Genomic DNA, 25,236 nt, shown 5'->3' with positions numbered 1-25,236 from the left:
GGTTATGGTTCTTGAAATCTGAAACTTAAACCGGAAATTTTAGTTCAGTTCTGAATCGATAAGAAAAATTAAAACTAAACGATCAAATGCCCCTCCAAATAACAAATCTACCCCTTCTAACAACTTAATAAACGATTAATTAGAAAAATAAATAAATAAATATTAAATATTAAAATAGGTTATCTGGGCTCGAACCGAAACCAGAACCGGACCAGTATAAAACCGATTTGGTTCTGATTCCAAATTCGACAAAACCGAGCCGCTGGTTCCAAAATCGGAACTACCGGTTTGGTTCCGATCCCAAATTTAATTGAACCGAGGGTCTGGTATTGGAGTCATCGCAACCCCAACTCATCCATCCGAAATCTGCTGTACAACAAGCTAACAGATTCCATCCTGCTCGTCTCAATTCCATGTACTTGCATTAGACCCCTTACACTTGAAGGATATCTCCAATGCATTCAATACCAAACAAGGAAGAAGAAAGGAAACGCATCTTTTGCTGCCTCTGATCTCATTCTCAGGCCCTAATCGACACAATTCATTTCCGTCCATTTATCCATCAGATGAACTCCTAAGAATAGCACAAGAAACCGATTAAATGCTGCCACCTACGACGACCCGTGCCCCCCCCCCCCCCTCTCTCTCTCTCTCTCTCTCTCATCCAGCCGGTGTTTCTACCTTGACACGATCAATTCCGGGAAGACAACCAACAATCTCAAGATCGACACGGACATAAGAAAGGCGGAATTGAGGAAGTACCTGAGGGAGCTTTGCCTTCTGCAGATTCTTCACCGGACGAAAGAGAAACCAGCGATCCGCAACACCAAAACCCTGCATTTGGGCTCGACGATCGGAGATGCGAAGCCCGGGCAAAGAGGAAGGTGAGACGGTTTTGAGAGGGGAAGATGAGACATTTTGGGGAGAGGGTTAGAGATCGAGGGAGGCGATGCGACGGTTGAGGGATCCTATAATGTTTTATTCGCTGCAACGGTGCAACCTACATCATATATATACATATATATATATACATATATATATACATATACATATATATATATATGTATATGTATATATATGTATATATATGTATATATATATGTATATATATAATTTTGAGCAATTTTGTGTGACCTTAAAATTAAAGGATAATATAGAAGAAAAATAAAAACACAGTGATCGCTGCATCACCCCAAACACTGAGCACATCAACACAAACAAATTAGTATGTGTTACAATGACGAAGGTTAATGGCTTACGGTCCTAATTCTGCTACAGAGATCAACACGAGGCGGAAGGAGGCAACTTCTCGAGCACTTGAATGGCATCCTTCATGGACGGCCTCCTTTGGGGCGCCGCCGCACAGCAAGCAAATCCCAGCTTGAAGCAGCTCAGTAGAGCCTCCTGCTGTTCCTCCACCTCGCCCCTCAGCGCCGGGTCGGCCATCCTCACCACCCTGTTCCTCTCCTCCACCACGAACCCCGCGTTACACTGGCCGAGCTCCACCTCCGACAACGCTCTTCCGGCCAGTAACTCCAACAGCAGCACGCCGAAGGAGTACACGTCCCACTTGGAGCTGGGCTTCAGGTTCTTCATCGACTCCGGCGCCTGGTAGGGAGCCGCAGAGACCAATGCTGAAGCGGAGGAAGACCCGCATGGACTGGCTCCGGCGACTGGCGGCGGAGATAGGTCGGGTAGGCTTCTCTGGGACTGCACCGATCGTTTGCTGCCGAACAGCCGGGCCGATGTGCTGAGTCGGTAGCCTCCGCCGGCTGAGGTGAGGCGCTCGAGGCCGAAGTCGCCGATCTTGGGCTCCATGTCTGCTTCCAACAGTATGTTGCTTGGTTTGATGTTCCCGTGCATGCTCTTCTTCTCATGGAGGTAGGCCAGTCCCCTGGCCACTCCTCTGGCTATCCGAAGCCGCGATTCCCAGCTCAGATGAAACGGCGACGAGCCATGCTTCTCTGAGAGCGACGAATACCCCATGGTGAGTAAGGAAGAGGAGGAGATCAGGGAGAAGAACACGATGGGGGGGGAGAGACTTACTGGTAAATGAGATGTTGGCAAGGCTGCCATTGGGTACGTAGTCATGGATGAGGAGCTTCTCGTCGGCGGCCCAGTAGAACCCCCGCAAGCGGACGAGGTTCGGGTGGCGGAACTTGGCGATGCTGCGGACAAGAACTTCGAAGTCCTTCATCTTGTGGAGGGTACCGCTCTCGCCTATTCGACGGACGGCCAGGGCGGTGCCGTCGGCAAGCACTGCCTTGTAGACGATGCTCGACCCACTGGCGCCGAGTACGTAAGCTGAGGCTTTGAGCAGAGTCTCCAGCTCCAGCTCCGACCCGCTGTCGACTGTGACAAAAGTAGGCGCCTGCTGCTTCTGCTGCGGTGGGGTTATTCCGCCGCCACCCTCCGTTCCTCTCTTTTGAAGACGCCATTCCTCTTCTGCTTCCGTTTCGGAAGAGACCGAGGACGCCGAGGTCTCTTCGGTGTCTTCTTCGCCGCCCTTCTTCCTTAAACAGCATGGTAGCCCTCCGAGGCCTTTGGGTTCAGGGGGAGCCGGTGGCTGCTCCTCCTTCATGCCGATAGCTCCAACTCCATTCATCTGCTGTTGCACTCTGTTCCTCTTCTTCACTTGGTATACGTACCAAAGCACTAGGCAGAGAAGCCCGATTCCGGCCACATCCCCGACAACTATCGTGGTAATCACCGCCGGCCGAAGGCCCCCCTGCTGCTGCCCACTACTCGCCGGAGAAATCTCATTAGCCTCCTTGGGCATCGCTGCAAAGGCCGGAGGAGACTTGGACGCTAACGGAGCTTCGGTACTGGTGTTTGGAGGACCGGAGAGGTTGGAAGGAATCGTGCACAGGTTCTTGAGCGGCTTCCCGCAAAGACCCGGATTCCCGGCGAACGCAGCAGGCTTCTGCGAGGCCAAAGCTCCGCTCCGAGGAATCCCTCCGGTGAGGTTGTTGAACGCGAGGTCCACGACGGCGCTGGCCGGAATCTTCGAAACAAATTCCGGCGGGATCGACCCGGCGATCCGGTTGTAAGACAGGTTCAGGTACCGGAGCCTCTGCCCTCCGAGATCCAGCGGCAGAGAGCCATTGATGAGGTTGGAGCTCAGATCCAAGTACTCGAGCCGGCTGAACCCGCCGCTGGGGAGCTCGTCGGAGAGGTAATTGTTGGTGAGAGCGAGGACGGTGAGGTTCGGAAGGAGGGCGAGACCAGTCGGCACTGCGCCGGCCAGTGCATTGTCAGAGAGATTGAGTACTAGGAGGCTGCTCGTTCGGCCGTCCAGCTGGGGGAGGCCGCCAGAGATCTCGTTGGCGGCCAAAGAAAGCACACGCAGCTCCGACGCATTGAAGATGGATGCGGGGAGGGTGCCGTTGAGGTCGTTTCCGGAGAGGTCGAGGTGGCGGAGGTGCTCGATGAAACCAAGCTCCGGCGGCACGCAGCCCAAGAGCTGGGAATTAGGAAGAACCAAACCGATCACTCTTGAAGCGGCCAAGGTCCGAGCACCGCCATCAGAGAAGCCGGTGCACACGACCCCGTTCCACGAGCACGGCGTCGCGTCGTCGTAGTTCCAGTCCCGGAGCGCGGCGAGGGGGTCGGAAAGGACGGAGTACTTGAACCGGAGTAGCAGCGCTCCATCTTGATTCAGCCCCAGCGCTGGACCGAGGAGGAGAAGAATGGAGCACAGCAAAGCTGCATGAGTTGTCGTAATCACCCACTTGGAACTCATGTTGGTGCTTTGAAGCAGCTCATGTCTCAAGTTGCAGAAGAAGAGAGGAAGAGGAAGAGGAGAAGATGGAGGAAGGTGGTATGGGAAGACCTGCTTCCTTCTGCAAGGAATGGAGCTGCTCAACAGATGAAAGCATAAAGAAGGATTTAGTGCTCCAGTTGGCATGTGATTCGGGACGAATCAGTGTGCTATAAAATAAGAACACAGCTCATGGAAGGCTGCACCCTCCATGAACGTCAGACAGCTCGTGCTTGCTCATTCCTTGCTTTGAGCTCTTGCGTCTGGAAGACCAACTGAGATCAAGTCAGCACCTGAACCGGCGGAACACAGTGGTTGCTGTGGGAGAGGCAGCGGGGAGAAGAAGAGGAATCTTTGGCTTTGGGAAGAGGACGCAAGGCAAGGAGTGGAATTGCCATGGACGACCTGCGGCAAGCCTACTTAAACTAATGACAGTGGGCATATAAGTCAGCAGAAAAGAGGGAGGGAGGAATGTTGTGTTTGTGCAGTTCCTCTCTCTGCACATGACATTAGTCTTCTTGTGGATTTATAGCGTGACAGGGGAAGGGAAGAGAGATTGTCGAGAGAGGACCACAGTGCATGTATTGTGTCATTATTCAGATCATTTAAGCTCAAACTCATCACCTATGGATCCCCATTCATGAGCTGATGTAATTTTGCTTTCATCTGAACACGGAGAACACATCCATCACTGCGAAGCACAGATTACAATTCCATAGTAAAGAGAGAGGAGTTGGAGACATGATCGAGTCTGCCAGTCTTTTGTCAGAGAACAGCTGTTCTTCTTTTCCTCGCACTTCTCTTTCAGAAAGGCCGGACCACATGGATAGCTCACGTATCTATCAGCTGACTGCATCTATCATTCCTCGGTAGACACACTGCAGTTGTGAATTTCTGTGCCCTCAGATTAATATTTATGAGAAGAGATTATATCAAACCCATGCATTGCAGATAATTAAGATTGGAAGATAAGACACTAAGCGCCTTCTAAGCCACATGCAACAGCCACAAGACATTCCAACATTTCATGTGCCACAGGAGATGAGAGATGAGAGAAATGAAGGTCATTTTCACCTGTGTATTGATTGACATTAGATAAAGATTGGCAGCATATGACTGCAAGAATCTCTGCAAACCAAGTTATGTAGCCATCACTATGGCTCCACGAGTTTTGAAGGTTTGTACTGATTCATATGAGAGAATCTCATGAACGATGTTCAAAGAGTCATCAAGTTCTGTACAATCCCATGTGTTCCTATGTGTACAGTGTTGTGTGTTATCTCCTACCTCCTAACTTTTCTGCCGCTGGAGTTTGCTTCTTGCATTTAATTCTCACCTTCCAATCGCTTTCTTCCCGTTAATAAGCAACAGCGTGGAGATGACAGAGAACGAACCAAAAGGATGTTTCATTCCACAAGCAATTGCCAATTTATGGAACACCAAAATGGATGTCATCAACTTCCTTTTGATAGGTTTTTGTCGACTGGTATAAATATCATCTTATGAGCAATTGCCATCATTCCTTGAATTGGTAGCTATATTTTCTCCATTTCAAGTGACAGTTTAGCTCTGCTTCAGCTCATACGAACTGAGGTGGATCAGAGTAAGCGAAGGAAAAGGAGCTCGGCAAGTGTTTGATCGTGTGAAAGTTCAACCTCTGACTATGAACAGGTGACCTGAGTGTTGACTGAGAAGAAAGTCAATTTAAACAGATCGCACATGATCTGCCTATGAATAATTCTGTAGCTACGACTTCGAAGCAATGTTGCACGCTTCATCCAAGACAACAGTGTAAGATCACCGGTGACAACCGACCATCATCATCTCTCTCTCTCTCTCTCTCTCTCTCTCTCTGTGCCTTATTACACTGCTACCTAGAAATGGGAGCTGTGCACTGAAGCAAGAGCTGAGCAACTCCGGAGCCAAACTTGCCATGCACGCTAAGATATCATATCACCCGATTCCGAGTCGTGCACGCCATGACAGCAACCCCTGACCGCCAAAAGCTTCTGTAGCCTCTGAACGCAGAGAAGACAAGCTCGAAGTTGGCGTGGGGAGGAGAAGTGCATGAACCCGACTCACAAGACCTGCATCGATTTCCACAAAGTGCTGCAACCAAACGCGACGCTCCCGCGGTGTGTCCCCTGCTGCGTCAGGCGCGGGCGGGCGATGGATGCCACGCCCTCCATGGCTTTCTTCACCCTCTTACTGATCCGAAGCAAGCTGAGTTCCTCCTCTGTGACTGTGTATCCTCGTTTGCCATCAACCTTCGGTAACTCTTTCGGTGCCGGCGTGGTGATATAGAGGAACTGTGAGATCTGTGTTGTTCAAAAGTAAAGAGGAATTATATGAGATAATTATAATCAAGATTTAACGTTTCGTTGGGACCGATACGTCCTCTCAGCTTCATCTCTTTTTCTCTTAGTCGTATAGTGTGTGTCGACTTGTTAACCCTCAAACCCATTTAGATCAGATAAATATAAAACCTTGATTGTAAGCTCAAGTTGGTGACACAATCCATATTAGTGACCAATCAAAATGCAGTCTAGTGGAGAAATAGCATAAAATAGTTGTTCTTATTGGACCAAGAGCTATATATTAGCAAAGTAAATAGTATCAGTATTGTCCTAAGAAGCAGACAGATTGTGTGGTGTGTACTTGATGCATTTTGGATATGGAATGCTGAGAGATAGAGATAGAGAGAGAGAGAGAGTGCAAAAACTACACATGCCTTGCTTCCTTCTCTATCCATTTGTTCCTCATGAAACAAATGGAGCACAAGCTGAAGTGCTCAAACTGTAACAGGATACTATTAGATGTTATCTTTCTTTGAATATGATCTAATTTTTGGTACTTGACACTATGATTGAACTTAGCTCTTCTCTCTCTCTCTCTCTCTTTTTGCTTTGGTATCTTGGCAGTGAGGAACAGGACCACATCATGTGAGCCCCATTGACCTCGTGACTAGGATCTTCCCAGGTAAAGCCAAGACTCCCATCTATTTATGACATGAGAAGGTGCCTTTAGTAGCTAAGAATGCACTGAGGAATCAAGCAGCTGTGGCAGCTGCTTGGATCACAAAACAGTGGTAGAATAGTTTCTTTGCTCTAAGATTCACAGGTGATTCATTGAAGTTTAGTTCACGAGGTATTATGGTGTCCAGACAGCTTTGAGGAGTAGTAATCTCAATCCAAATGGATATTAGTCTTAGCTTCCTTTGGATTCTTTTTCAATATTAATGATGAAGGATACTCATATTAAAGATTATTTTTATTAGCATTAATTATTATTTTTGAATTCCTAAGGCATAAAAAGACTTTATTTGAGGGAAAAATATTCTAAAAATTAAAATTTAATTATTTAATAAATATTATATGTATCTTTAGGCATTGACGACGAACAATGTGAGAAGATGCTTTTACTTTTTTCTAGATGTAAGAAAATATATGAGAAAAATACTTCGGTATAAGTATACATATGTATGGATTATGACCAACTCAATTTTACTTGTAATTTAAACTCATAACGAAGAATTTGATTTTTTTTACGAGTGATATGTTGAACCATTTAAATTTTATGTCAATTATTTTTATTATTGATATCTAGATTTTTCCATTGTGTCATAATTGATTGGCCATAAGGATCCAAATACATCTTCATCACTTTGCTTTCATCACTTTGCTTTCTCTTAGATTACATTTTTACTATCAAAATGATTAGGATTCGAGTCACAAAAATAATCTCCACTTATACGAATAAATTAGTAAAAAACCAACCTTTTTTATACGTTTGGTGATTGTCTTGGTGTTAGAATATGAAATAATAATAATAATAATTTGGTGACTAAATATATAAGCAATCAATGATCATATGATATTATAACATCACCAGAAACATTTTTCATGGAGCAAGAAAAGCAGAATGAACAGTGATCAAAAGGTAGAGCCTCAATTCATGGGAGCTTTACAGCTCATAATGATGCTGAAACAATAGAAATCCTCTTAGGGGTTAAAGTTATGATTGGAATGGTCAAGTTCAGCTTATCTCTTTTTGGACCCAAATTAGTCTTGCCAATTACATCTTTTGAGTCTGATGTGAAGACCTACTTTGAATGGTTTAAAGGATGAAAGGCTTCTTGCTTTCCCACAAGCTAATCTTCATCAAGGCTGATAAGCTTAATCTCTAGCATTTGAACCTTTAACATGTGAAACAATAATATTTAGAGTAAATTTTTAACACTAAAATTTACATATTTTATCTAATTAAATTGTTCTCACAATATTAATTGATGATAAAAAACATACTTGGATGGAGCACCAACTGTTTAGTATCAACTATTATTATTACTAAGCTCTGTCTAAAAAATATTAATTAAATTAATAATATTTAAATTCTTCCTTTTAATTATTAATATTTTTCATAGTATATGTTCGTATCATCTTAAATATATTATTAAATTTTATTTTTTATATATTTTATAATAATTTCATCCCGTTTATCTCAATGTTATCATTTGAATGAAACTATAACTATAACTATATATATATAAATATCGGCATCAGTCATCATGAGCATCGTTCATGGCCATCCGAATGCGTGACGGAGGAGAGTGCAATGGGCTACGTGGAAGCCGCAGCCGTCACGCAATGGGGGAATCACATTCCATCCATGCCGCGTCGACACCATCATCCCCGAGTGGTCTTTTCCATCCTCATATTATGGCGTTCACGCGGTGGCGTCCCGCCTTTTTGATTAGTCCAATCCCATCTCGGCCGTCCGTTCGGCGCGATCCGTTCGTAAATCACCCCCATCGGTGCCGTCCATTTGAATCAACTCCACGCCACACGTGCACCAACGACTCGTCTGAGCCCGCAACTCCGGTCGTGTTTGATGTTACAGTAGTAGTTACTTATCGGATTTAAGTGGCTTCTGTAATCTGGATTGGAATCCCATTTCGAGTCCGCTGCTTCCTCATCGTGCGGAGGGCGAAAGAAAACGCTGCGCCTCTGTCTCGCCGCTCCGGCCGCCCTGAATGGGCCAATCCGCCTCCATCCCATCCATAAAAGTCCTCTCCTCCTCCTCCTCATCCAGTCGCCGTGCTAAGCTTCCCTCCGCCGCTACCGCGGCGTGGCGTTCGGTGGCGATGACAGAAGGAGACGCCGCATCCGGCGACGGGGACGCGGCTCCGGCGAGGAACAATACCGAGGACCTCCCCGATGAGTGCCTCGCCCTTGTATTCCAGTCCCTCGGCTCCGGCGACCGGAAGCGGTGCTCGCTGGTGTGCCGGAGATGGCTCGCCGTCGAGGGCCAGAGCCGCCACCGCCTCGCCCTCGACGCCCGCGCCGCCCTCCTGGAGGCTGCGCCGGCCATCTTTGCCCGCTTCGACGCCGTCTCCAAGCTCGCGCTCAAGTGCGATCGCCGCGCCGACAGCCTCGGCGATGAGGCGCTGGTCCTCATCGCCGCCCGGTGCCCCAACCTCACCCGCCTCAAACTCCGGTCATGCCGTGCCCTTACGGACAACGGCATGAGCGCCGTCGGTCAGCACTGCCGTGGCCTTCGCAAGCTGTCCGTCGGGTCGTGTGCCTTCGGCTTCAAGGGCGTGGAGGCCGTCGTCCGCGGCTGCTCGGCGTTGGAAGAGCTCTCCATCAAACGGCTCCGTGGTCTCCCCGACGTCACTGCTGCCGGCAACGCCATCGTTGGCTCTGCCTCCCTCCGATCTGTCTGCCTGAAAGAGCTCTATAATGGTCAGTGCTTTGCGCCGCTCATCGCTGGATCCTCCAACCTCAAAGCTCTAAAGCTCATCCGTTGTTCCGGAGACTGGGACAGGTTACTCGCGGATATTGCAGCTAAGGTCCCTGGGATAGTCGAGATCCACCTTGAGAAGCTCCAGGTCAGTGATCGGGGCCTTGCCGCACTCTCCTTCTGTGCCGATCTTGAGATCCTTCACCTTGTAAAGACCCCAGAATGCACTGATGCTGGTCTCGCCACCGTCGCTGAACGTTGTCACCTCCTCCGTAAGATCCACATCGACGGTTGGAAGACCAACCGGATCGGCGACGAGGGCCTCATAATTGTTGCAAGACAGTGCCCGAACCTTCAGGAACTGGTGCTTATTGGGGTGAATCCAACAGCCCGAAGCTTAGGGCTTATAGCGAGTAATTGCCACAACTTGGAGCGCCTTGCCCTCTGTGGCAGCGACACCTTCGGGGACGCCGAGATCACTTGTATTGCCTCAAAGTGCATGGCTTTGAAGAAGCTCTGTATCAAAGGGTGCCCGGTCTCTGACCAGGGAATGGAGGCCCTCGCGGAGGGTTGCCCAAAGCTAGTTAAAGTTAAGGTGAAGAAGTGCCGAGGGGTGACTCCAGGATGTGCAGACTGGTTGATGCAATGCAGGGATGGGATGCTGGCAGTCAACTTGGACACAGCTGGGCCTGTGGAACAGCCAGAGGGGAGTGTTGGTGAGAGTGGGAATCTTGAAAACAATGAACAGTTGATCGATCAGATTGGGGCTGTAGATCTTCTCCCATCAAGCAGTAGCTCTAGGTCGTCACCATGGAAGACTAGGATGGGTCTTTACGCTGGTAGGAACTTTGTAGCATCTGCTCTCCGGAGATGGTCCCATGGAAGCAGCAACTCCAATCATACATTACAGTGAAACAAAATCTCGTTCTTTTATTGCTTTCATTGTCCTACTAAGTCTTGAATTTGTATGTCATTTAGCGCTTCATAACTAGGGTTGTCATTTGCTGCTATTGCTGATCATAAGCTGTTTATCCTGACTTTTGAAAGTAAATAGTGGGTATTATTTGTCTTTCATGGCATTCTGTCTCTCTACAACCATATGCATTGGTACTCTGCTCTTTTAATGTAATTGTGCTCATAATTTTTTATGCTTATCATTATATTACACTGTTTTGTTTGTTTTTCCCTAATTAGGGCCTTTTGCTTTAACTCCTGTCCTAGTCTGATCTGTCTAGTCATAAACAGCAGGATTGTGGAGTTATATGCAAGTTGCTGGGTCTATTGTTTCATCCACCATGGCATTGATTTTTGTTCTTTCTCAAGCAGTGTAAAGAGCCATTGGCATGAGTTGAACTGACATTGACTCAAATTATTTTGGCTTGTTTTAATGAAACATGCTAAAGTTTCTTGAATATCTAAGCAAAGCGTTCTGAATTTTAACATTGTAGGATTTAGTGTGTGAATTCAAGGAGCCAAGAGGAGCTTTTAGCAATCTTGAGGACTTTCAATGACTGAAATTAAAAATGTCTCCATTTGTACTTGTTGATTGCTAACATGGTTTGAAGGAAGCTGAAAGTCTGTCACAAGATCTTGAAGTTTTTTGTTTTTTTCCTTTGAAGCTAACTGATACTAAAAAACATAATGATCTTTACATTTATCATATTTTCATGATTCTTTGTTGTTCTCTGGAATGTAGCTCAACTTTTAAGTTAGACATCAGCATTCTATTATTTTCTCTTTGTTATATGATTCTCAGTAAAAAATGTGGACTTAGCTTTTGTACATAGGCATGACATTCTTCTTGGATTCATTGTCATTAATGCATTTGCTATTCAGTTGAAGATCAATCTTAATAAGCAGTTTTCATGATTGCATACCAGTATTTGGTGTTTGAAGATCTGCATTAGTTGTATTCGTGATTCATATCCTAATGTGCAGAGCAATCTTAGTTGGCACATTGAGTACAAATTGTAAGTCTGCAAAATTGTCCTCGACTTAAGATATCACATATAAGCTTGGATTGGTTTGTGCCTTATGAATGTTTACTCATGGAAAACCAATGCCATCTGTAGGCTAATGGGATTGAGCAACATTATTATCCACTTGGAATATTTATCATGGGAGTTTTTTTTTCTTTTTGCTGTGGACTGTTGGTAGAAATTTATAATTTTATGATCCTGCACATGTTAGAGTCATTTTTACGATATTGAAGGTAAATCGTAAGTGTTATTTGAAAATCTTGAACTGATATCTTGATCTTGAGGTTTTATTTCTTGTTAAGTCTAGCTTTTGAAGTTGACTCTGCCATGGTCTGCGCTTTGAGTATCAGTTAATATTTCACACCTCTACTTTTTCTTGTTACTAGTTTATTGAATACCTTTTCTGTCACACGATGCATAGTCCTTCTTGGCATCTGGTACATATTGTAAACGAGTCGTGTTTTTGCCTAATCAAAGCATGTTCGTTCTCTTTGTCATCCAGTTTAGTGCTATGTCTGAGTAATTGATGGTTATGCTTACCGCTATTCTCCGAGTAAATTGATGGTTCTACTTAGTGCTATTCTCTGAGCAATTGATGGTTATACTAAGCGCAATTCTCTGAGTAATTGATGGTTATACTGACTCCTGTGTATAAATGCATACTGGTTGAATTATTCAAAGATCAGAATGCTAGGTTTTCTTTTCTTTTTGGCCTTTTTATATATAATGTATGCTTGCATTAGAATTGTTAATTGAATTTGCCATTGTATTCTTCAAAGGGTACCGGATCAGTTAGCACTATGCTCACTGATAACTATTTTATTTTGCTCCATTATATACAATTTTTGGATTCATTCTTTGAGACCTTTCTTTTTAAGAAGTATCTTCTTTTGTTTTCCCTTTGCTAGCTAATCATTAGTTACATAATGGAGCATTTACATTAATGTTAACTCTGTCCAAATTTCGTTTGATGTTTTATGGATTGATAATTGTTTGTGGTTTTGAGTGACTGATGAGCTTAGGCTATGGCTAGCTTTTCTGATCTCTTAAAGATTTTAGTTAATGTATCAAGATATTACTGTTACAAATGATGAAAACAGCTATAATTTCATCACTTGATTAGAGGCTGAGAAACCCTTGGATCTTTTTTGCTATGGCATTCTTGATCTCTGGCTTCACAACTGTTTTATATTGATGTTCATCATATTGCATGTAAATGTTGTTCATTGCTGCAAATTCATTACAGATAATATTATCTTTTGCATTGTTCTTTACAGTAATATGTTTGAATGTTATTCATTGTTGATAAAGTCATTTAGTTCGGGAATCAATGGCTCATAAGTCGTCGAATCTTTTTTACTCTCAGAAATATAATATTTAAAATTTATATATTTCAAAAGGATAAAATCGTACTCGTACGGATATCGGATAATTTCTCGCGAGTCTACGGATCAAACGATATTTTATCTCTCTCTCTCTCCCATTGTTCCAACTTCAATTGCTCCTTCAACCTTTGGCTGTTTTCTCCTTTTTCCTTTCTCTCGCATTCTGCACTAGAGTCCTTTTCCTCAGTTCGATAAGCTGTTCTTGCTTTATCCCATCCCCCACCCCCCATTCCCCATAATTCATCTGTTATTGCTGTATTCTTGATTACAAACCGACAACTTTATCATGAACGCATCTCTCTTATTTGATTCCGACTCGAAGTCCCTACTCCGTCGCTGTCTCCACGATCCCTCCTATAAGAATACCATCTTTAGTCCCACCACCCCATCAAAATCTCACCTTTCGCATTCTCCTCCTCGGATTTCGCACCATGGGCATCGTTTCCGAGGCTCTTCTCGCCGCCCTCCTCCTCCTCGGGGTAGCTGCCACCGCCTACGCGGCGCCGGACATGTCGATCATTAGCTACGACGAGAAGCACGGCGTGCGGGGCTTGGAGCGGAGCGACGAGGAGGTGCGGCGGATGTACGACGCGTGGATGGCGGCGCACGGGCGGGCGTACAACGCCCTGGGCGAGAGGGAGCGGCGGTTCGAGGTGTTCAAGGACAACCTACGCTTCGTCGACGCTCACAACGCCGCAGCCGGCGCCGGCGTGCATGGGTTCCGCCTGGGTCTTAACCGCTTCGCCGACCTCACCAACGAGGAGTACCGGGCGGTTTACCTGGGCACCAGAGCCAACCGCGCCACCGCCCGACGGGTGAGGGTGGCGAGCGACCGGTACCGGTACAACGCGAGCGAGGAGTTGTCGGAGTTCGTCGATTGGAGGGAGCAAGGCGCCGTCGCCGCCGTCAAGGACCAGGGGAGTTGCGGTTAGTCTCCCTTCCTCTTCATCTTACGTTAAATTACCATTGAACCCTTCGATAACTTCCTTTTTGTCTTCTATGTGGCCCTTTTCCATCCATCTAATACCTAATTTGCGGCCAATTTCTCGTATCCGTGCTTATGTGGTACAAATATCCTGTTAAATATTGGTGTTATTTATGGATGAGTTCTTCCTTGCTGTAATGTTTCATAAATATTATATAATGATTCTATTAGGCACAAATTACGTGCAAGTTTATGTAAGAATTGAATGTTATTTGAAATGGTTATCTGCATGAATTCTGAAACTTCATTCTCAAGGTAAGTTATTAAAGCATTAGAACTTTGGCAATCTTCTTGCTGCATTTTGTCGGTAAATGATCAACACTGGCATGATAAGAAGGATTTGGCGCTGATGAACTTATGTGTGGTGGTGCAGGGAGTTGCTGGGCCTTCTCGACGATCGCTGCAGTAGAAGGAATAAACAAGATCATGACGGGCAATCTGATAACGCTATCGGAGCAGGAGCTAGTGGACTGCGACAATGCCTACAACCAGGGATGCAATGGTGGACTGATGGACTATGCCTTTGAGTTCATAATCGATAATGGTGGCATTGACACTGATAGTGACTACCCCTACAAGGCCCGTGATGGGACATGCGACCAGCTCCGAGTAAATTCCTTGGAATTTGTCATGATTTCTTTAGTTACATCGATGCTAAATGTGATCATTCTGATGGTGATTGGATTGTTTGATATTGTAGAAAAATACTAAAGTTGTTGTGATCGATGGGTATGAAGATGTTCCTGAGAACGATGAGCAAGCGCTGCGGAATGCTGTTGCCAACCAGCCTGTCAGTGTTGCTATCGAGGCTGGTGGTAGGGAATTTCAGCTCTACCAATCGGTAATGTCTCCTCTACTAAATCAGTGATGCTGTGATTCTTAACAATTACCTTGTTACGTCATTGGTAGTACAAGAAAATAGTGTCATCTCTAATGAAGTGCGAGAAAGTATCATCAGACATTCGACAAGATTGGTACTACCATGGGCATGACTCTGGTTGCATATTGTGCTTGCGCAAGTGTTGTACCTTACCTACAACTGATTTCAGGTGTAGAGAAACAAGGTGGTGATTAGATAGGATATATGATCATGGATCCATGCTCAGTCAACTTTTATGAATACTGCAAGTTCATGATTTTAAATGCATATGCATTATTGATATATTAGAGTAATTCTGCTCCCTTCATCGTTCTTGAAGGATATTTCATTTTTATTTGTGAAATTTTGGAAATGAATGGATTTAGCTTCAACAATCGTAGTTTATCCTTGCAAAGAAACTATGATTAGTACTAACTCATATTTCATTGTGTGATCGAGGCTTTGTTATGATGGCATTCCAGCGATTGGATCATATTATTGATACTGTGCCCAGAATTATCAATCATCAGAATTATATATGGGTTGTCAGATGTAGAGTTTTGTGGAGACTAATCAATTGATAAGGTAGAATACTAACTAGAGGGACTAATCAATATGCTTCAACATTTTGAGAAATCCAAAAGTGAATTATGTCCAAGAATCCAATGTATAGGCTCCTACTAACATGATATCTACTAAATATGTGACAAGTTAGTATTATAGAGCTCTTTAAGCCTTGTGATATTTCTCAAATATATCTGATCTAGTCTGAAGCACACTTGGTCATTATGAACAACCTTCTATTATTTTTTGTTTCTACATTATATTTTATATAAGCTATCTTCTTCTTCTTCTTCTTCTTCTGTTAAGTTAATGCAACAAAAATTATAAACTGTGCTATTTGTTTTAGGGAATATTCACAGGAAGATGTGGGACTGAGCTGGATCATGGTGTGGTTGTTGTTGGCTATGGCACTGAGGATGGTAAGGATTATTGGATTGTCAGGAACTCATGGGCCAATGACTGGGGAGAGGCTGGCTATATCAGGATGGAGCGTAATGTCAAGACATCCACTGGAAAGTGCGGTATTGCTATGGAACCATCTTATCCCACAAAAAAGGGTCAAAACCCACCCAATCCTGGACCCTCTCCTTTCCCACCAGTGAATCCACCAATTGTCTGTGACAACTACTACTCCTGTCCATCGAGCACCACTTGCTGTTGTGTCTATGAGTATGGGCACTACTGCTTCGCCTGGGCATGCTGTCCTCTTGAGGGCGCAACCTGCTGTGAAGATCACTACAGCTGCTGCCCCCATGACCACCCTGTTTGCAATGTCCAGGCTGGAACTTGCCAAATGGTAATGTCATACTCTTGGGAAACTTCTCATGCAAATGTTTTTAATACCAAACTTATCACTGTTTAATATCTGATCATCTTTAATACATCTGTAAAGATCATGGCATCCTTAGAGTTCTCTCATGTTGAATTTAGAGAAATGCCAGTAAATTAACTCAACTTTGAACCTAACTTGAATTCATGATTTATATATTGACAGTTTAAAATTAGTTTCAAGTCAAGTTCGAGTTGTTGTATAATTGGCCTCTACTACATCAAAGCCTGATTCTGAAACCGATCCTATGTTGTGCAACTTGATAATCTAAATTCACCCATATATTGCTTGTTTAAGATCTAATTCTTTATCAAGCTTTTTAGGCTTGCTTCAAGATATACTAATAACTTTTTCAACTCAAATACATTGTCGCATCAATATTATTCGATTCTGCTAAGCATTTAGAGTACATTCTCGGTCTAAGCAGTCAGCATTCATAGATAAGGAACTCAAATTGAAACAGAGAGAAACTAAATCTTTTTCAAAATCCCGATAATTAGTTGTTTAATGTGTAGGATGTATGCATATACATCTATCTATAGTTCGGAGCAACTTCTGCCAAATCTGAAAAGGAGCCTCTAAGTTGCGGCTTTTGGCCTGAAAACAGTTTCGAGCCTATCTTGTTATTGAGTTTGCTCATTTACATGCTAGTTGAGCTCATTCATGCTTTCAAATTAGCTAAGCTGTAGCTATTTGTGATGGTTTTCTTAAAATTACCTGCCCTGCAATAGGCGGAATCACTTTTAGGTCTTAAACTATGGTCCAGCTATCAACATACAAAGTAGTACGGCTGTAGGCCGTCTCACTGTTATGTCTTATCAAAGTCCAGCTGGATACAAAATTATAGACAGATGACTATTTATCTCATTTACATGATAGCTGGGTTCATTCATGCTTGCAGGTGAGCCAAGCTCGATATTTCCAGCCCTACAATTAATGAAATCATTTTTGGGTCTTGTACTATGGTCCATTTGCATATATACAACTTAATAATTCACTGTCTTATTCAGAAGTCCATCAGGATACAAATTAACAACCGTGACTTCTTAATTCTTTCCATCTAGCTGAGTCAAATTTGAGATATTTGTGTATGGCTATTGGAATTGCCAGCCCTACGATGAGCCAAATCACTCTTAGGTCCTATAGTATATATAGTATGGTTGCATTACATACAGGTTACTAACTGGCTGTAGTTCCATATCATAGTTATGTCTTATGCAGCAGCTGAAAACAAAAGATACAAATAGATTGTTACTGCAGTGATGGTGATGATCTGTTGTGTGTTCCTGGCTATATTTAGCATGACAGTCCTCGAACATGAACCTATGCATATAACCTCAACCATTTCTCTGTAGTTAACATTTATCTTTGTAAATATTTTGGACTCTGCTTGTTATTTCTGATCGTCTCCATTTCATACTTTATGTGAACGAACAGAGCAAAGACAACCCCCTCGGAGTGAAGGCTCTTGCTCGGATACCTGCAAAGCCGCATTGGGCATACTTGGATGGCAAGAGCAAGAAGATCAATGTATGAAGACTCATGCATTGATTTGTTTCGTGAAGTGAAAATTAAGAGTACTCCAGCAGCTTGACCTGGCACACTTCTCCCCTGCTTATGAACCGAAAGTTAGCTTATTGTTTATTTGACGACAACCGTGTAAATATTTCAGATTCGGAATGTAAGGTGGACCGAAAGATGGTTTACTTATTAATCATGCCATTTGCTTTTCCAAAAATTGGATCCCATTCACTTGTCATGTACTTCAAAATTTATCATGTTACAATAAGATTGGGGATTAGCTTACCCTATGTAATATCTGATGCTATTGTTGTTAATGAATTGCTTCTGTTGACAGCATAACCTTTTTCCCTTCAGACCATTTGATCATATGTGAACCTTGGTAGTAAACTTTATCCTATGTGCTCACTTTATGGAAACTACTGAGTAGTTTCAATTAGTTGATCTTTTCCTGCATCATCAAGCTTCTGAAACCCTCAATAGCAAAAAGCTGTTCCTGTCTGGAAACACCTCTAGTTTCAAATTCAACAACTGGTCTTCTTACTTTTCTGTCATTCTTCTCTCTCTGTGATGATGAATGTTGCATTTAGTCCAACTACTGTTGCATATTAAAGATGTTCCCATTTGATCACCAAGCCAACTATTTCCAGTGTGGTCACATTTTGATCACCAATTATTCCCAAAACATGCAATTTCCAATGTAAACACAGTGAAGTCTGGAGTGGCTATTGATATCTGGACCCATCAGGCCTAACTGAAGAGGAGCATTTTCTGATAGCAGTAAAATTTGACTTGTGTTTGCATAAAGTTTAGGGTCAGAGGAGACAGGAGGAACCAAGTGGGTTGATGAGTAGTAATTACTATATCCATGTCCTTCTCAGTGGAATCATGGAGATCAAGGGCATTTACCAAAACATGTGGCATTCACCCTCTGCTATGGTCCTTTCTTGACTATGGCACCTTTCAAGAGGACAACAGCATTAAACTTCCCATTCCCACCACTGTCATCCAAATAATGAGATCAAGTTTGAGACTTGCATGAGTAGGACATGACCAGCTCTTGGTTTGCAAAAGCAACAGTGCAAAGATGGCTTCATTTCATCCAAAACTCTTAAATATCACCTGAAGCAGCTCACTTTGTAAATTTGAGAAGAAATTCTTTCTTTTATAACATTTTATGGTACAATCAAACACAAAATAATTCATTCCCAAATACATTTCTCTTTTTTTTTCTTCTATATATATATATATATATATATATATATATATATATATATATATATATATATCTTCAGAAGAGAAATCTAGTGCATGAACTGAGGAAGTCATGATCTACTGATGAGTTAGAATGTGCTCTGGCTGATAAAAATGCAAGTAATATCTGGTACAGGATTTAGACTGAAGTTAATGAAAACTGTTCATGCATTAAAATAAGACCCAATGGATCAAATCATCCAAATTTATGCACCACTGAGACAGTCCTTAGTGAATAAAAGGCTAGTTGAGCTCTGCAACTCCTCTGTCAACCACAGTCCATCTGTCATGCATCAATTTGTCACCATACTATTCCCATTCAATCTCTTCCACTGCTTACCACTGTGTCTCTCTGTTCTCCTGGTGACGTCCCCTGTCCCTCCCTCCACTATACTCACCACACTCTCTCTAATGCTATTTATTAGCTCAAACTATTCCAGAACGACACATATATCTTACATTATGCATTGCATGGAAACAAACAAGCTGTAGTATGAACTAAACAAGAGAAGGAAGCTTTCTCATGGCTAGCAGAAAGCTGCTGCTGCTGCTTCTCTCCACTGTACTCCTCTTCATCTCTTCCTCCCTCGGTGATCGCAAGGCCATTGAGATTGGCGGTGGCGTTGGCGTCAACCTCGGTTTCGGCATTGGGCCGACACCGTCCCCGTCTCCTCTTGACGACTCCCACGGCTCCTCACCGCCTGCGCAGGCACCGTCGTCTGGGCCGCAGCCCTCCGACTTCCCCAACCTCAAGCAGTACTACGCTTACCTTGTCATCCAACGCTTCAAGCAAAGCATCACCTGCGACCCCGGCGGCGTCACCCAGACCTGGGTGGGCTACCGGCCTTGCACCTACGAAGGCTTCTACTGCGCCGCCCCGCCGGACTCCCCCGACACGCCCACCATCGCCTCCGTCGACTTCAACGGCTTCGGCCTCTGCGCGCCGACCATCGTCGGCTTCGTCGACCAGCTCCCCGACCTCGCGCTCTTCCACGCCAACTCCAACTACTTCTCCGGCACCATTCCCGACCTCACCGGCCTCCCCTACCTCTACGAGCTCGACGTCAGCAGCAACCTCCACTTCGGCGCGTTCCCCACCAAAGTCCTCCCGCTGAGCAACCTCATCTTCCTCGACCTCCGCTTCAACTTCTTCGCCGGTGCCGTCCCGGCCTCTGTCTTCGCCTTCAACCTCGACGTGCTCTTCTTTAACAACAACAACTTTAACGAGCCGCTGCCGGCCGAACTCGGCCGCTCGCCTGTAGCCTACTTGACCCTGGCCAACAACGGCTTCACCGGGTCGATCCCCCCGTCCATCTACAACGCCTCGAACACTCTGGTCGAGGTGCTCTTCCTCAACAACAGGCTCTCCGGCTGCCTGCCGTACGAGATCGGATTCCTGAGCATTGCGACGGTGTTCGACGCGGGTTTCAACCAGATGACCGGCCCGATCCCGTGGTCCTTCGGCTGCCTGCTCAAGTTGGAGCAGCTGAACCTTGCCGGGAACCTGCTCTACGGGGAGGTCCCCGACGTGGTGTGCCGGTTGGCCAAGGACGGCAACCTGGCGAACTTGTCGCTGTCGGGAAACTACTTCACCTGGCTGGGCCACTCATGCTGGGACTTGGTGAAGACCAAAGTGCTCGACGTGCGTCAGAACTGCATACCAGGGCTCCCGGAGCAGCGGTCGCCGGCGGAGTGCTCAACTTTCTGGTGGGGGCCAAAACAGTGCCTTCCATCGCACGACATTCCATGCAGCCTCCCAAAGGGTCCGACAAAACGCCCGATGTCCTCCACGCCGCCGGCGTACGTGACCTACGAGACGCTTCATCACCCACCGCCCCGGAATTAGCAGATCGCTCGTCACTGCAGCAGCATCTCTTCTCATTTCCTCTTCTTAACTCGATCGATCCATCTCTCTGATTAGCTTCTGTCCTAAAACTTGGTGTCCTCGACGTTCTTCGTGATCAACCGTAAGCAAAAGGAGAAGAATATTGAATGGGGGACTGACCATTGTGTTGTTTCAGAGCCAGAAACATGAATAAATGCTATCAGATAAGGAGCTGATAAAACTGAAAGAATAAGAACATTAAGTGCTTGTAATTTCCATGTCAGAGGACAGACACCTGCAGAGCTTAAAAGAATGACCATGGCATCTTAAATATGGTAGATAAACACACACCTTTCTGCTTGATTGATCTGTAGATGGAACAGAGATTGTCACAGTGTCACATTAATCATGAAAGATCCTTTGAGCAACCATGGCAAATCACAGAGGATCTTCATGTAGAACCTTCAGGTTTACACTGTGAGCCTATCAGTGAGTGGACCGCACTTCAAGCTCTCCATTCACCATTAAACCCAGTGATTCCTCCAAGGAAATCATCATCAGCTAAACAATGAGAATTTTTCAGATAATTAAGTGGCACTGTTGTTTTCTGCATGCCATTCCTATAGTCACTAGCGAAGAACACTGGTCTAAAATGGATCATATCAAGCCATATGATACAGCATTGCAACCAAGCAACAGTTTTGGGATATACTGCGCAGTAAAATGAAAAGAGCAATAGAAGATAAATATAATAGAGATTAACAAATCACACAGCAACTTAATTCACAAGTAGAAACTGAGGATCTACTTCAACAAATTACTTCTTGACTGAAAAATAGTCCGTCGAAATTCTTGGACCAGCTATCGATTGAAATGGTTTGATCTGTTGTTCGTTTTGGCAGCAAAATCATAGAACTGAGTAGCACTGAGTTGCAAAAACTCGAATTTGAATTGCGAAAAACCAGTCAAAAAAACTGGCAATTGGCCCGAGCTAACTCACACATGCTAGCGGTCGATTCCTTGTTCATTTTCTTTATTGTTTCAGTTCGCAAAAAAGATGCATTCTTTATCTGTTTCGTCTTTTGATTCGCAGGAGCTCAACTTAGAGAAAGATAGAGTATGTTTTCTTGCCTTATGGTTTGGCTCATTTGTGATTTTCGTTTGCTATAATAGGCGATTTAATTTGATTTACTTTGTGTCAATCGATTGAAGTTGCATGTCAAGTTATTTTGATTGATAATATTTATTTGTTTATTTCATGTTGCAGCTAAAAGTATTAACAACATGAGCTTGGTTGTACCTTATCAATTCTTAAACTAAAGACTTCAGAATTAGAGGTAAGGGGGATTATTATAGTTTCATAATTTGTTTTCTCCTCTCTTAATCTCTATGGTGATATATAATTTTTCTTTACTCTAACTTAGGAGAAAGAAAAATTGATCAAAGATCTCCTTAACAAAATTGGCTCAGAGGTATCCAATGGCTTGTTTTGTTTACATTCAGGCTGCCCTTTTTTGGCAAAAGGTAGGAACCACCAAGTGTGAGGAGGTTGAAGCAAATGCAACTCAACTTGCTAATGACAAGAAAATCTGCAATCCCAATAAGAAGCGCAAGTTAAAACCACAGTGTAATTCAACTCACCACTATGAGTGAAATTAGTGGTTCTGCATCTGATTTCAAATCTCTGTGTTTGTTCTTCATTCTTATATCAGTTGTATGGTTCTGCAGCTTTAGGCCCTATCGCTTTGGTTCATCAAATGGCATCAGAGGGAAAGGTTGATGGTAGAAGGTAATTCATGTTTTGGATAAGCTTTTGAATAATTTGTTAATCTTTAACGACAATGTAAATTCTGATGCATCCTAATTAATGAAGAAGGAGGTCCTTACGAACAAAATCCAGTGGCTTGAAGTCTGAATCATGTGAATTTGTGAATGACTTGCTCAAAAGAGATGATGGCGGATCTCCAGTGACCCATCAAGTGGGCCTAGAGGAAAAGGTCGTGGGAAGAAGGTAATGCACATTCTGATTAAGCTATAGGCCCCCCCTTTTTTTTCTCTGGAGAGCATCATTGAACTCATACCTATTTTATTTTTGCAGAACTTCCTTCCGAACAAGATCCTGTAGTTTGAAATCTGAATCACATGAATCTATGGAGTTGCACAAGATTGATGATGCCATACTTCCAGTGACTTGTCAGGTGCCATCAGAGGAAAAGATTGATGGAAGAAGGTAATCCATGTTTTATATGGCTTTGGAATGTTTCCTGCTTTTTAGTATTTAAAATTTGAGCATTTTTTTCTAAAGCAGAAAATTCTTGCGGAGGAGATCCGGTTATTTAAAGTCTGAATCATGTGAGCCTACTGAGAACTCAGTCAAGATGGAGGATGCCAAGTTTTTAGTTTATACGATCAAGAATGAACGAGTAAGCTATTGCTCATGGAGATTGTTCTACTTCCTCCATATCAAATATTTCTGTTGAACGAGTAAAGAATGAGAAGCATAATTCAATCGGGTCTTCAGAACTCGGGAATCGGGAGTGCCAAAGAAGATCCTCTGTTGGAAGGCCATTGCGGAAGGCGGCTGAGAAGGTCGGTTCTTGCAAAGAAATGAATCTGAATGTAAAAATGTGAAGATCATAGTACGATTCTGGGTTATCTGCTTACATCACTAAAATTTCAGATGGTGCTAGCTGAGAGCTGCTGATATTCTTGGATCCACTTAATATATCTGCTAGATGAGAGCTGGACATGCCAATGTTTTCTATGTTCTTGATATTTTGTGATGACATGGTGAAATGCATTACTGTATTGTAAGATTAATTAGTAGGAACACATAGCTTAGTTTTGCAGCTTCTTTCCTTCCTTTTAGTTTGCCCTGCACAAAACAGGGATATTTTGAGACAAAATAGTAGTAGCATTATATGTTGTATGATTTGCTACGATTGAAATTTATACTTGTCTCAAGGATAAAATGGTGCTTTGTTTTTTCTTGTTTAGTGATTTAGTTGTACGACATGCTACATCCAACATGAGAAGTTTTACATTATGATAAAATATTGTTAGTGTAAAAAATGATTGATGAGCTAATAAAGTTGACTTGTCCCCTGTTGTTTGTGGAATGTTATTGCCTCTAAAATTTGAATGCTCCTTGAGAATGTCTAGAAGAGTTTGTCCTTCTTGTTTGGTATCCTCAAGAATTTATTTGTTAGCATATAAAATTGGTTATTTTTAAAATTTTATAAAAAATAGATAAACATGTTTTAATATAAATATCATAATTTAAAAGGAGTTTATGATTTAGATAAGAATATTTATCACTCCTCAATTTAAAAAAAATCCCTAATAAGATAAAAATTATTGAGAGAAAAGAAAAAGCATGCAATTACAACAAATAGTTTATGGAAGTATTGTTTGAGTCGAGACCTAATAAATGACTAATGAATTTTCTCTAAATGTACATTAAAAATAAAAATATATTCTCTCATGAACGATATAAACCAAGAGTTACAGTTGTGGTTGTCCTACTGATATGACCACATTGAGGGCACATGACTAACTTAAGGAAAGCACAATAACTTTGAGCCAAACTGCGGTCGCCTTGATGATGTATTGTTAAGTTAGGGAAGCATGGCTAACTTGGAGTTGCAATCGTCATGATGCGATCGACTTGAAAATGCACCTTTTAAAGCCTTGGTTGACCTAGAGTCACAATCATCTTGAGGATTTATAATTGACTCGAGGAAGCAATCGTCTTGAAGAAGCATGATTGACTTCAAGTCAAAACCCCGTCTTATTGACGTGACTTCCTTATGGCTTGACCAACTTGAAAATATGGCAAGTGTGACCAACATAAAGTTGCAACCAACTCAAAGAGGCAATGTCGTCTTAGAGTTGTGATTGTCTTGTCGATTTGGCTCTACCATTTTGAGGACACATAACCGACTCGAAGAATCAAAGCTGGCTTGGAGGTTAAGGTGCATATATCTTGATGATGCATGAGCGATTTGATGAAAGAATCAACTTGAAGAAGTATGCCTAACTTGGAGTTGCGGATGCCTTGACAACACGACTGCCTTTAAGGCTCGACCGACTTGAAGATGCAATTGACTTGAAGAAGCATTGCCGACATGAGTTGCAAACAACTTAAGGATACATGATTGACTTGAGGAAACAATTGACTCAAAGAAGCATTATTGAGTTTAAGTCATGGCTATTTTTATGATGTGATTGCCTTGAAGGCTCAACTGACTTGGTCGCATGACTGACTTAAGAGGCACAGTCGACTTAAGAGGAAAAACCAACTTTAAACTAGGTTAGAAGCCTTGTTCAAGGACAGTCATTGTTTAGAGTAGCTCTCAGTTGGGACTTGTAAGGATCTTCTATGAAGCATGACTTCTTATATTCCCCTCACTTTCTAAATCTTATCTAGCAATGGCAATCTTATGCACCTGTTTAAACTAGTACCAGTTATATCTCACTCACCTATGACTTCTTATGAAGTTAAGGATATGAATTCAAAGGACCTTGAGGCTG

The 25,236-nt window shown here is 43.4% G+C and overlaps 5 protein-coding genes across 6 annotated transcripts; 4 read left to right on the top strand and 1 right to left on the bottom strand.

The window, feature by feature from the left end:
* Positions 1-1,165: 1,165 nt before the first annotated feature.
* On the bottom strand, positions 1,166-4,410 carry LOC135609928 (probable LRR receptor-like serine/threonine-protein kinase At4g37250). 2 transcript variants are annotated; one of them, XM_065103741.1, is made up of 3 exons: positions 3,833-4,410; positions 2,047-3,705; positions 1,166-1,964 (listed from the first exon to the last, which is right to left on the bottom strand). In XM_065103741.1, exons 1-3 carry the CDS (start codon positions 3,876-3,878, stop codon positions 1,282-1,284), a joined length of 2,388 nt encoding a protein of 795 aa, XP_064959813.1. In that variant the 5' UTR covers positions 3,879-4,410; the 3' UTR covers positions 1,166-1,281. The 2 variants fall into 2 exon arrangements, with proteins under 2 accessions (XP_064959813.1, XP_064959812.1); XM_065103740.1 differs by having other exon boundaries at positions 2,047-4,406.
* A 4,288-nt stretch (positions 4,411-8,698) lies between these two features.
* Positions 8,699-10,576, top strand: LOC103981309 (F-box protein At1g47056). Its single transcript, XM_009397994.3, has one exon. It carries the CDS (start codon positions 8,793-8,795, stop codon positions 10,413-10,415), a length of 1,623 nt encoding a protein of 540 aa, XP_009396269.2. The 5' UTR covers positions 8,699-8,792; the 3' UTR covers positions 10,416-10,576.
* A 2,330-nt stretch (positions 10,577-12,906) lies between these two features.
* On the top strand, positions 12,907-17,909 carry LOC103981308 (oryzain alpha chain). Its single transcript, XM_009397993.3, has 5 exons — positions 12,907-13,793; positions 14,225-14,460; positions 14,552-14,692; positions 15,621-16,070; positions 17,541-17,909. The coding sequence occupies exons 1-5, from the start codon at positions 13,298-13,300 to the stop codon at positions 17,637-17,639; spliced, it is 1,422 nt and encodes a 473-aa protein (XP_009396268.2). The 5' UTR covers positions 12,907-13,297; the 3' UTR covers positions 17,640-17,909.
* A 1,470-nt stretch (positions 17,910-19,379) lies between these two features.
* Positions 19,380-20,792, top strand: LOC135608999 (uncharacterized protein At4g06744-like). The gene has a single exon (XM_065102091.1). The coding sequence runs from the start codon at positions 19,402-19,404 to the stop codon at positions 20,722-20,724; it is 1,323 nt and encodes a 440-aa protein (XP_064958163.1). The 5' UTR covers positions 19,380-19,401; the 3' UTR covers positions 20,725-20,792.
* A 968-nt stretch (positions 20,793-21,760) lies between these two features.
* LOC135608694 (uncharacterized) lies at positions 21,761-22,986 on the top strand. Its single transcript, XM_065101719.1, has 6 exons — positions 21,761-21,820; positions 22,128-22,175; positions 22,228-22,330; positions 22,432-22,492; positions 22,577-22,714; positions 22,802-22,986. Exons 1-6 carry the CDS (start codon positions 21,761-21,763, stop codon positions 22,935-22,937), a joined length of 546 nt encoding a protein of 181 aa, XP_064957791.1. The 3' UTR covers positions 22,938-22,986.
* Positions 22,987-25,236: the final 2,250 nt, after the last annotated feature.

This window comes from Musa acuminata, chromosome BXJ2-4 (genome assembly GCF_036884655.1).
Source record: "Musa acuminata AAA Group cultivar baxijiao chromosome BXJ2-4, Cavendish_Baxijiao_AAA, whole genome shotgun sequence".
NCBI lineage: Eukaryota > Viridiplantae > Streptophyta > Magnoliopsida > Zingiberales > Musaceae > Musa > Musa acuminata.
The sequence above is the reverse complement of the archived record's forward strand: the minus strand, read 5'-3'. Positions and strand labels throughout refer to the sequence as shown.

What these genes read in the sequence shown, in the direction of transcription:
- LOC135608999 (XM_065102091.1), top strand. Translation starts at nt 19,402, where the DNA reads ATGGCTAGCAGAAAGCTGCTGCTGCTGCTTCTCTCCACTGTACTCCTC.
- LOC103981309 (XM_009397994.3), top strand. Translation starts at nt 8,793, where the DNA reads ATGGGCCAATCCGCCTCCATCCCATCCATAAAAGTCCTCTCCTCCTCC.
- LOC135608694 (XM_065101719.1), top strand. Translation starts at nt 21,761, where the DNA reads ATGCATTCTTTATCTGTTTCGTCTTTTGATTCGCAGGAGCTCAACTTA. An exon ending in GCGCAAGTTAAAACCACAGT is followed by an intron (nt 22,331 to 22,431) that starts GTAATTCAACTC and finishes ATGGTTCTGCAG; the next exon opens with CTTTAGGCCCTATCGCTTTG. An exon ending in GAAAAGGTCGTGGGAAGAAG is followed by an intron (nt 22,715 to 22,801) that starts GTAATGCACATT and finishes TTATTTTTGCAG; the next exon opens with AACTTCCTTCCGAACAAGAT.
- LOC135609928 (XM_065103740.1), bottom strand. Translation starts at nt 3,907, where the DNA reads ATGCCAACTGGAGCACTAAATCCTTCTTTATGCTTTCATCTGTTGAGC. An exon ending in TGCCAACATCTCATTTACCA is followed by an intron (nt 1,965 to 2,046) that starts GTAAGTCTCTCC and finishes CGTCGCTCTCAG; the next exon opens with AGAAGCATGGCTCGTCGCCG.
- LOC103981308 (XM_009397993.3), top strand. Translation starts at nt 13,298, where the DNA reads ATGGGCATCGTTTCCGAGGCTCTTCTCGCCGCCCTCCTCCTCCTCGGG. An exon ending in CAAGGACCAGGGGAGTTGCG is followed by an intron (nt 13,794 to 14,224) that starts GTTAGTCTCCCT and finishes GTGGTGGTGCAG; the next exon opens with GGAGTTGCTGGGCCTTCTCG. An exon ending in GGACATGCGACCAGCTCCGA is followed by an intron (nt 14,461 to 14,551) that starts GTAAATTCCTTG and finishes TTGATATTGTAG; the next exon opens with AAAAATACTAAAGTTGTTGT.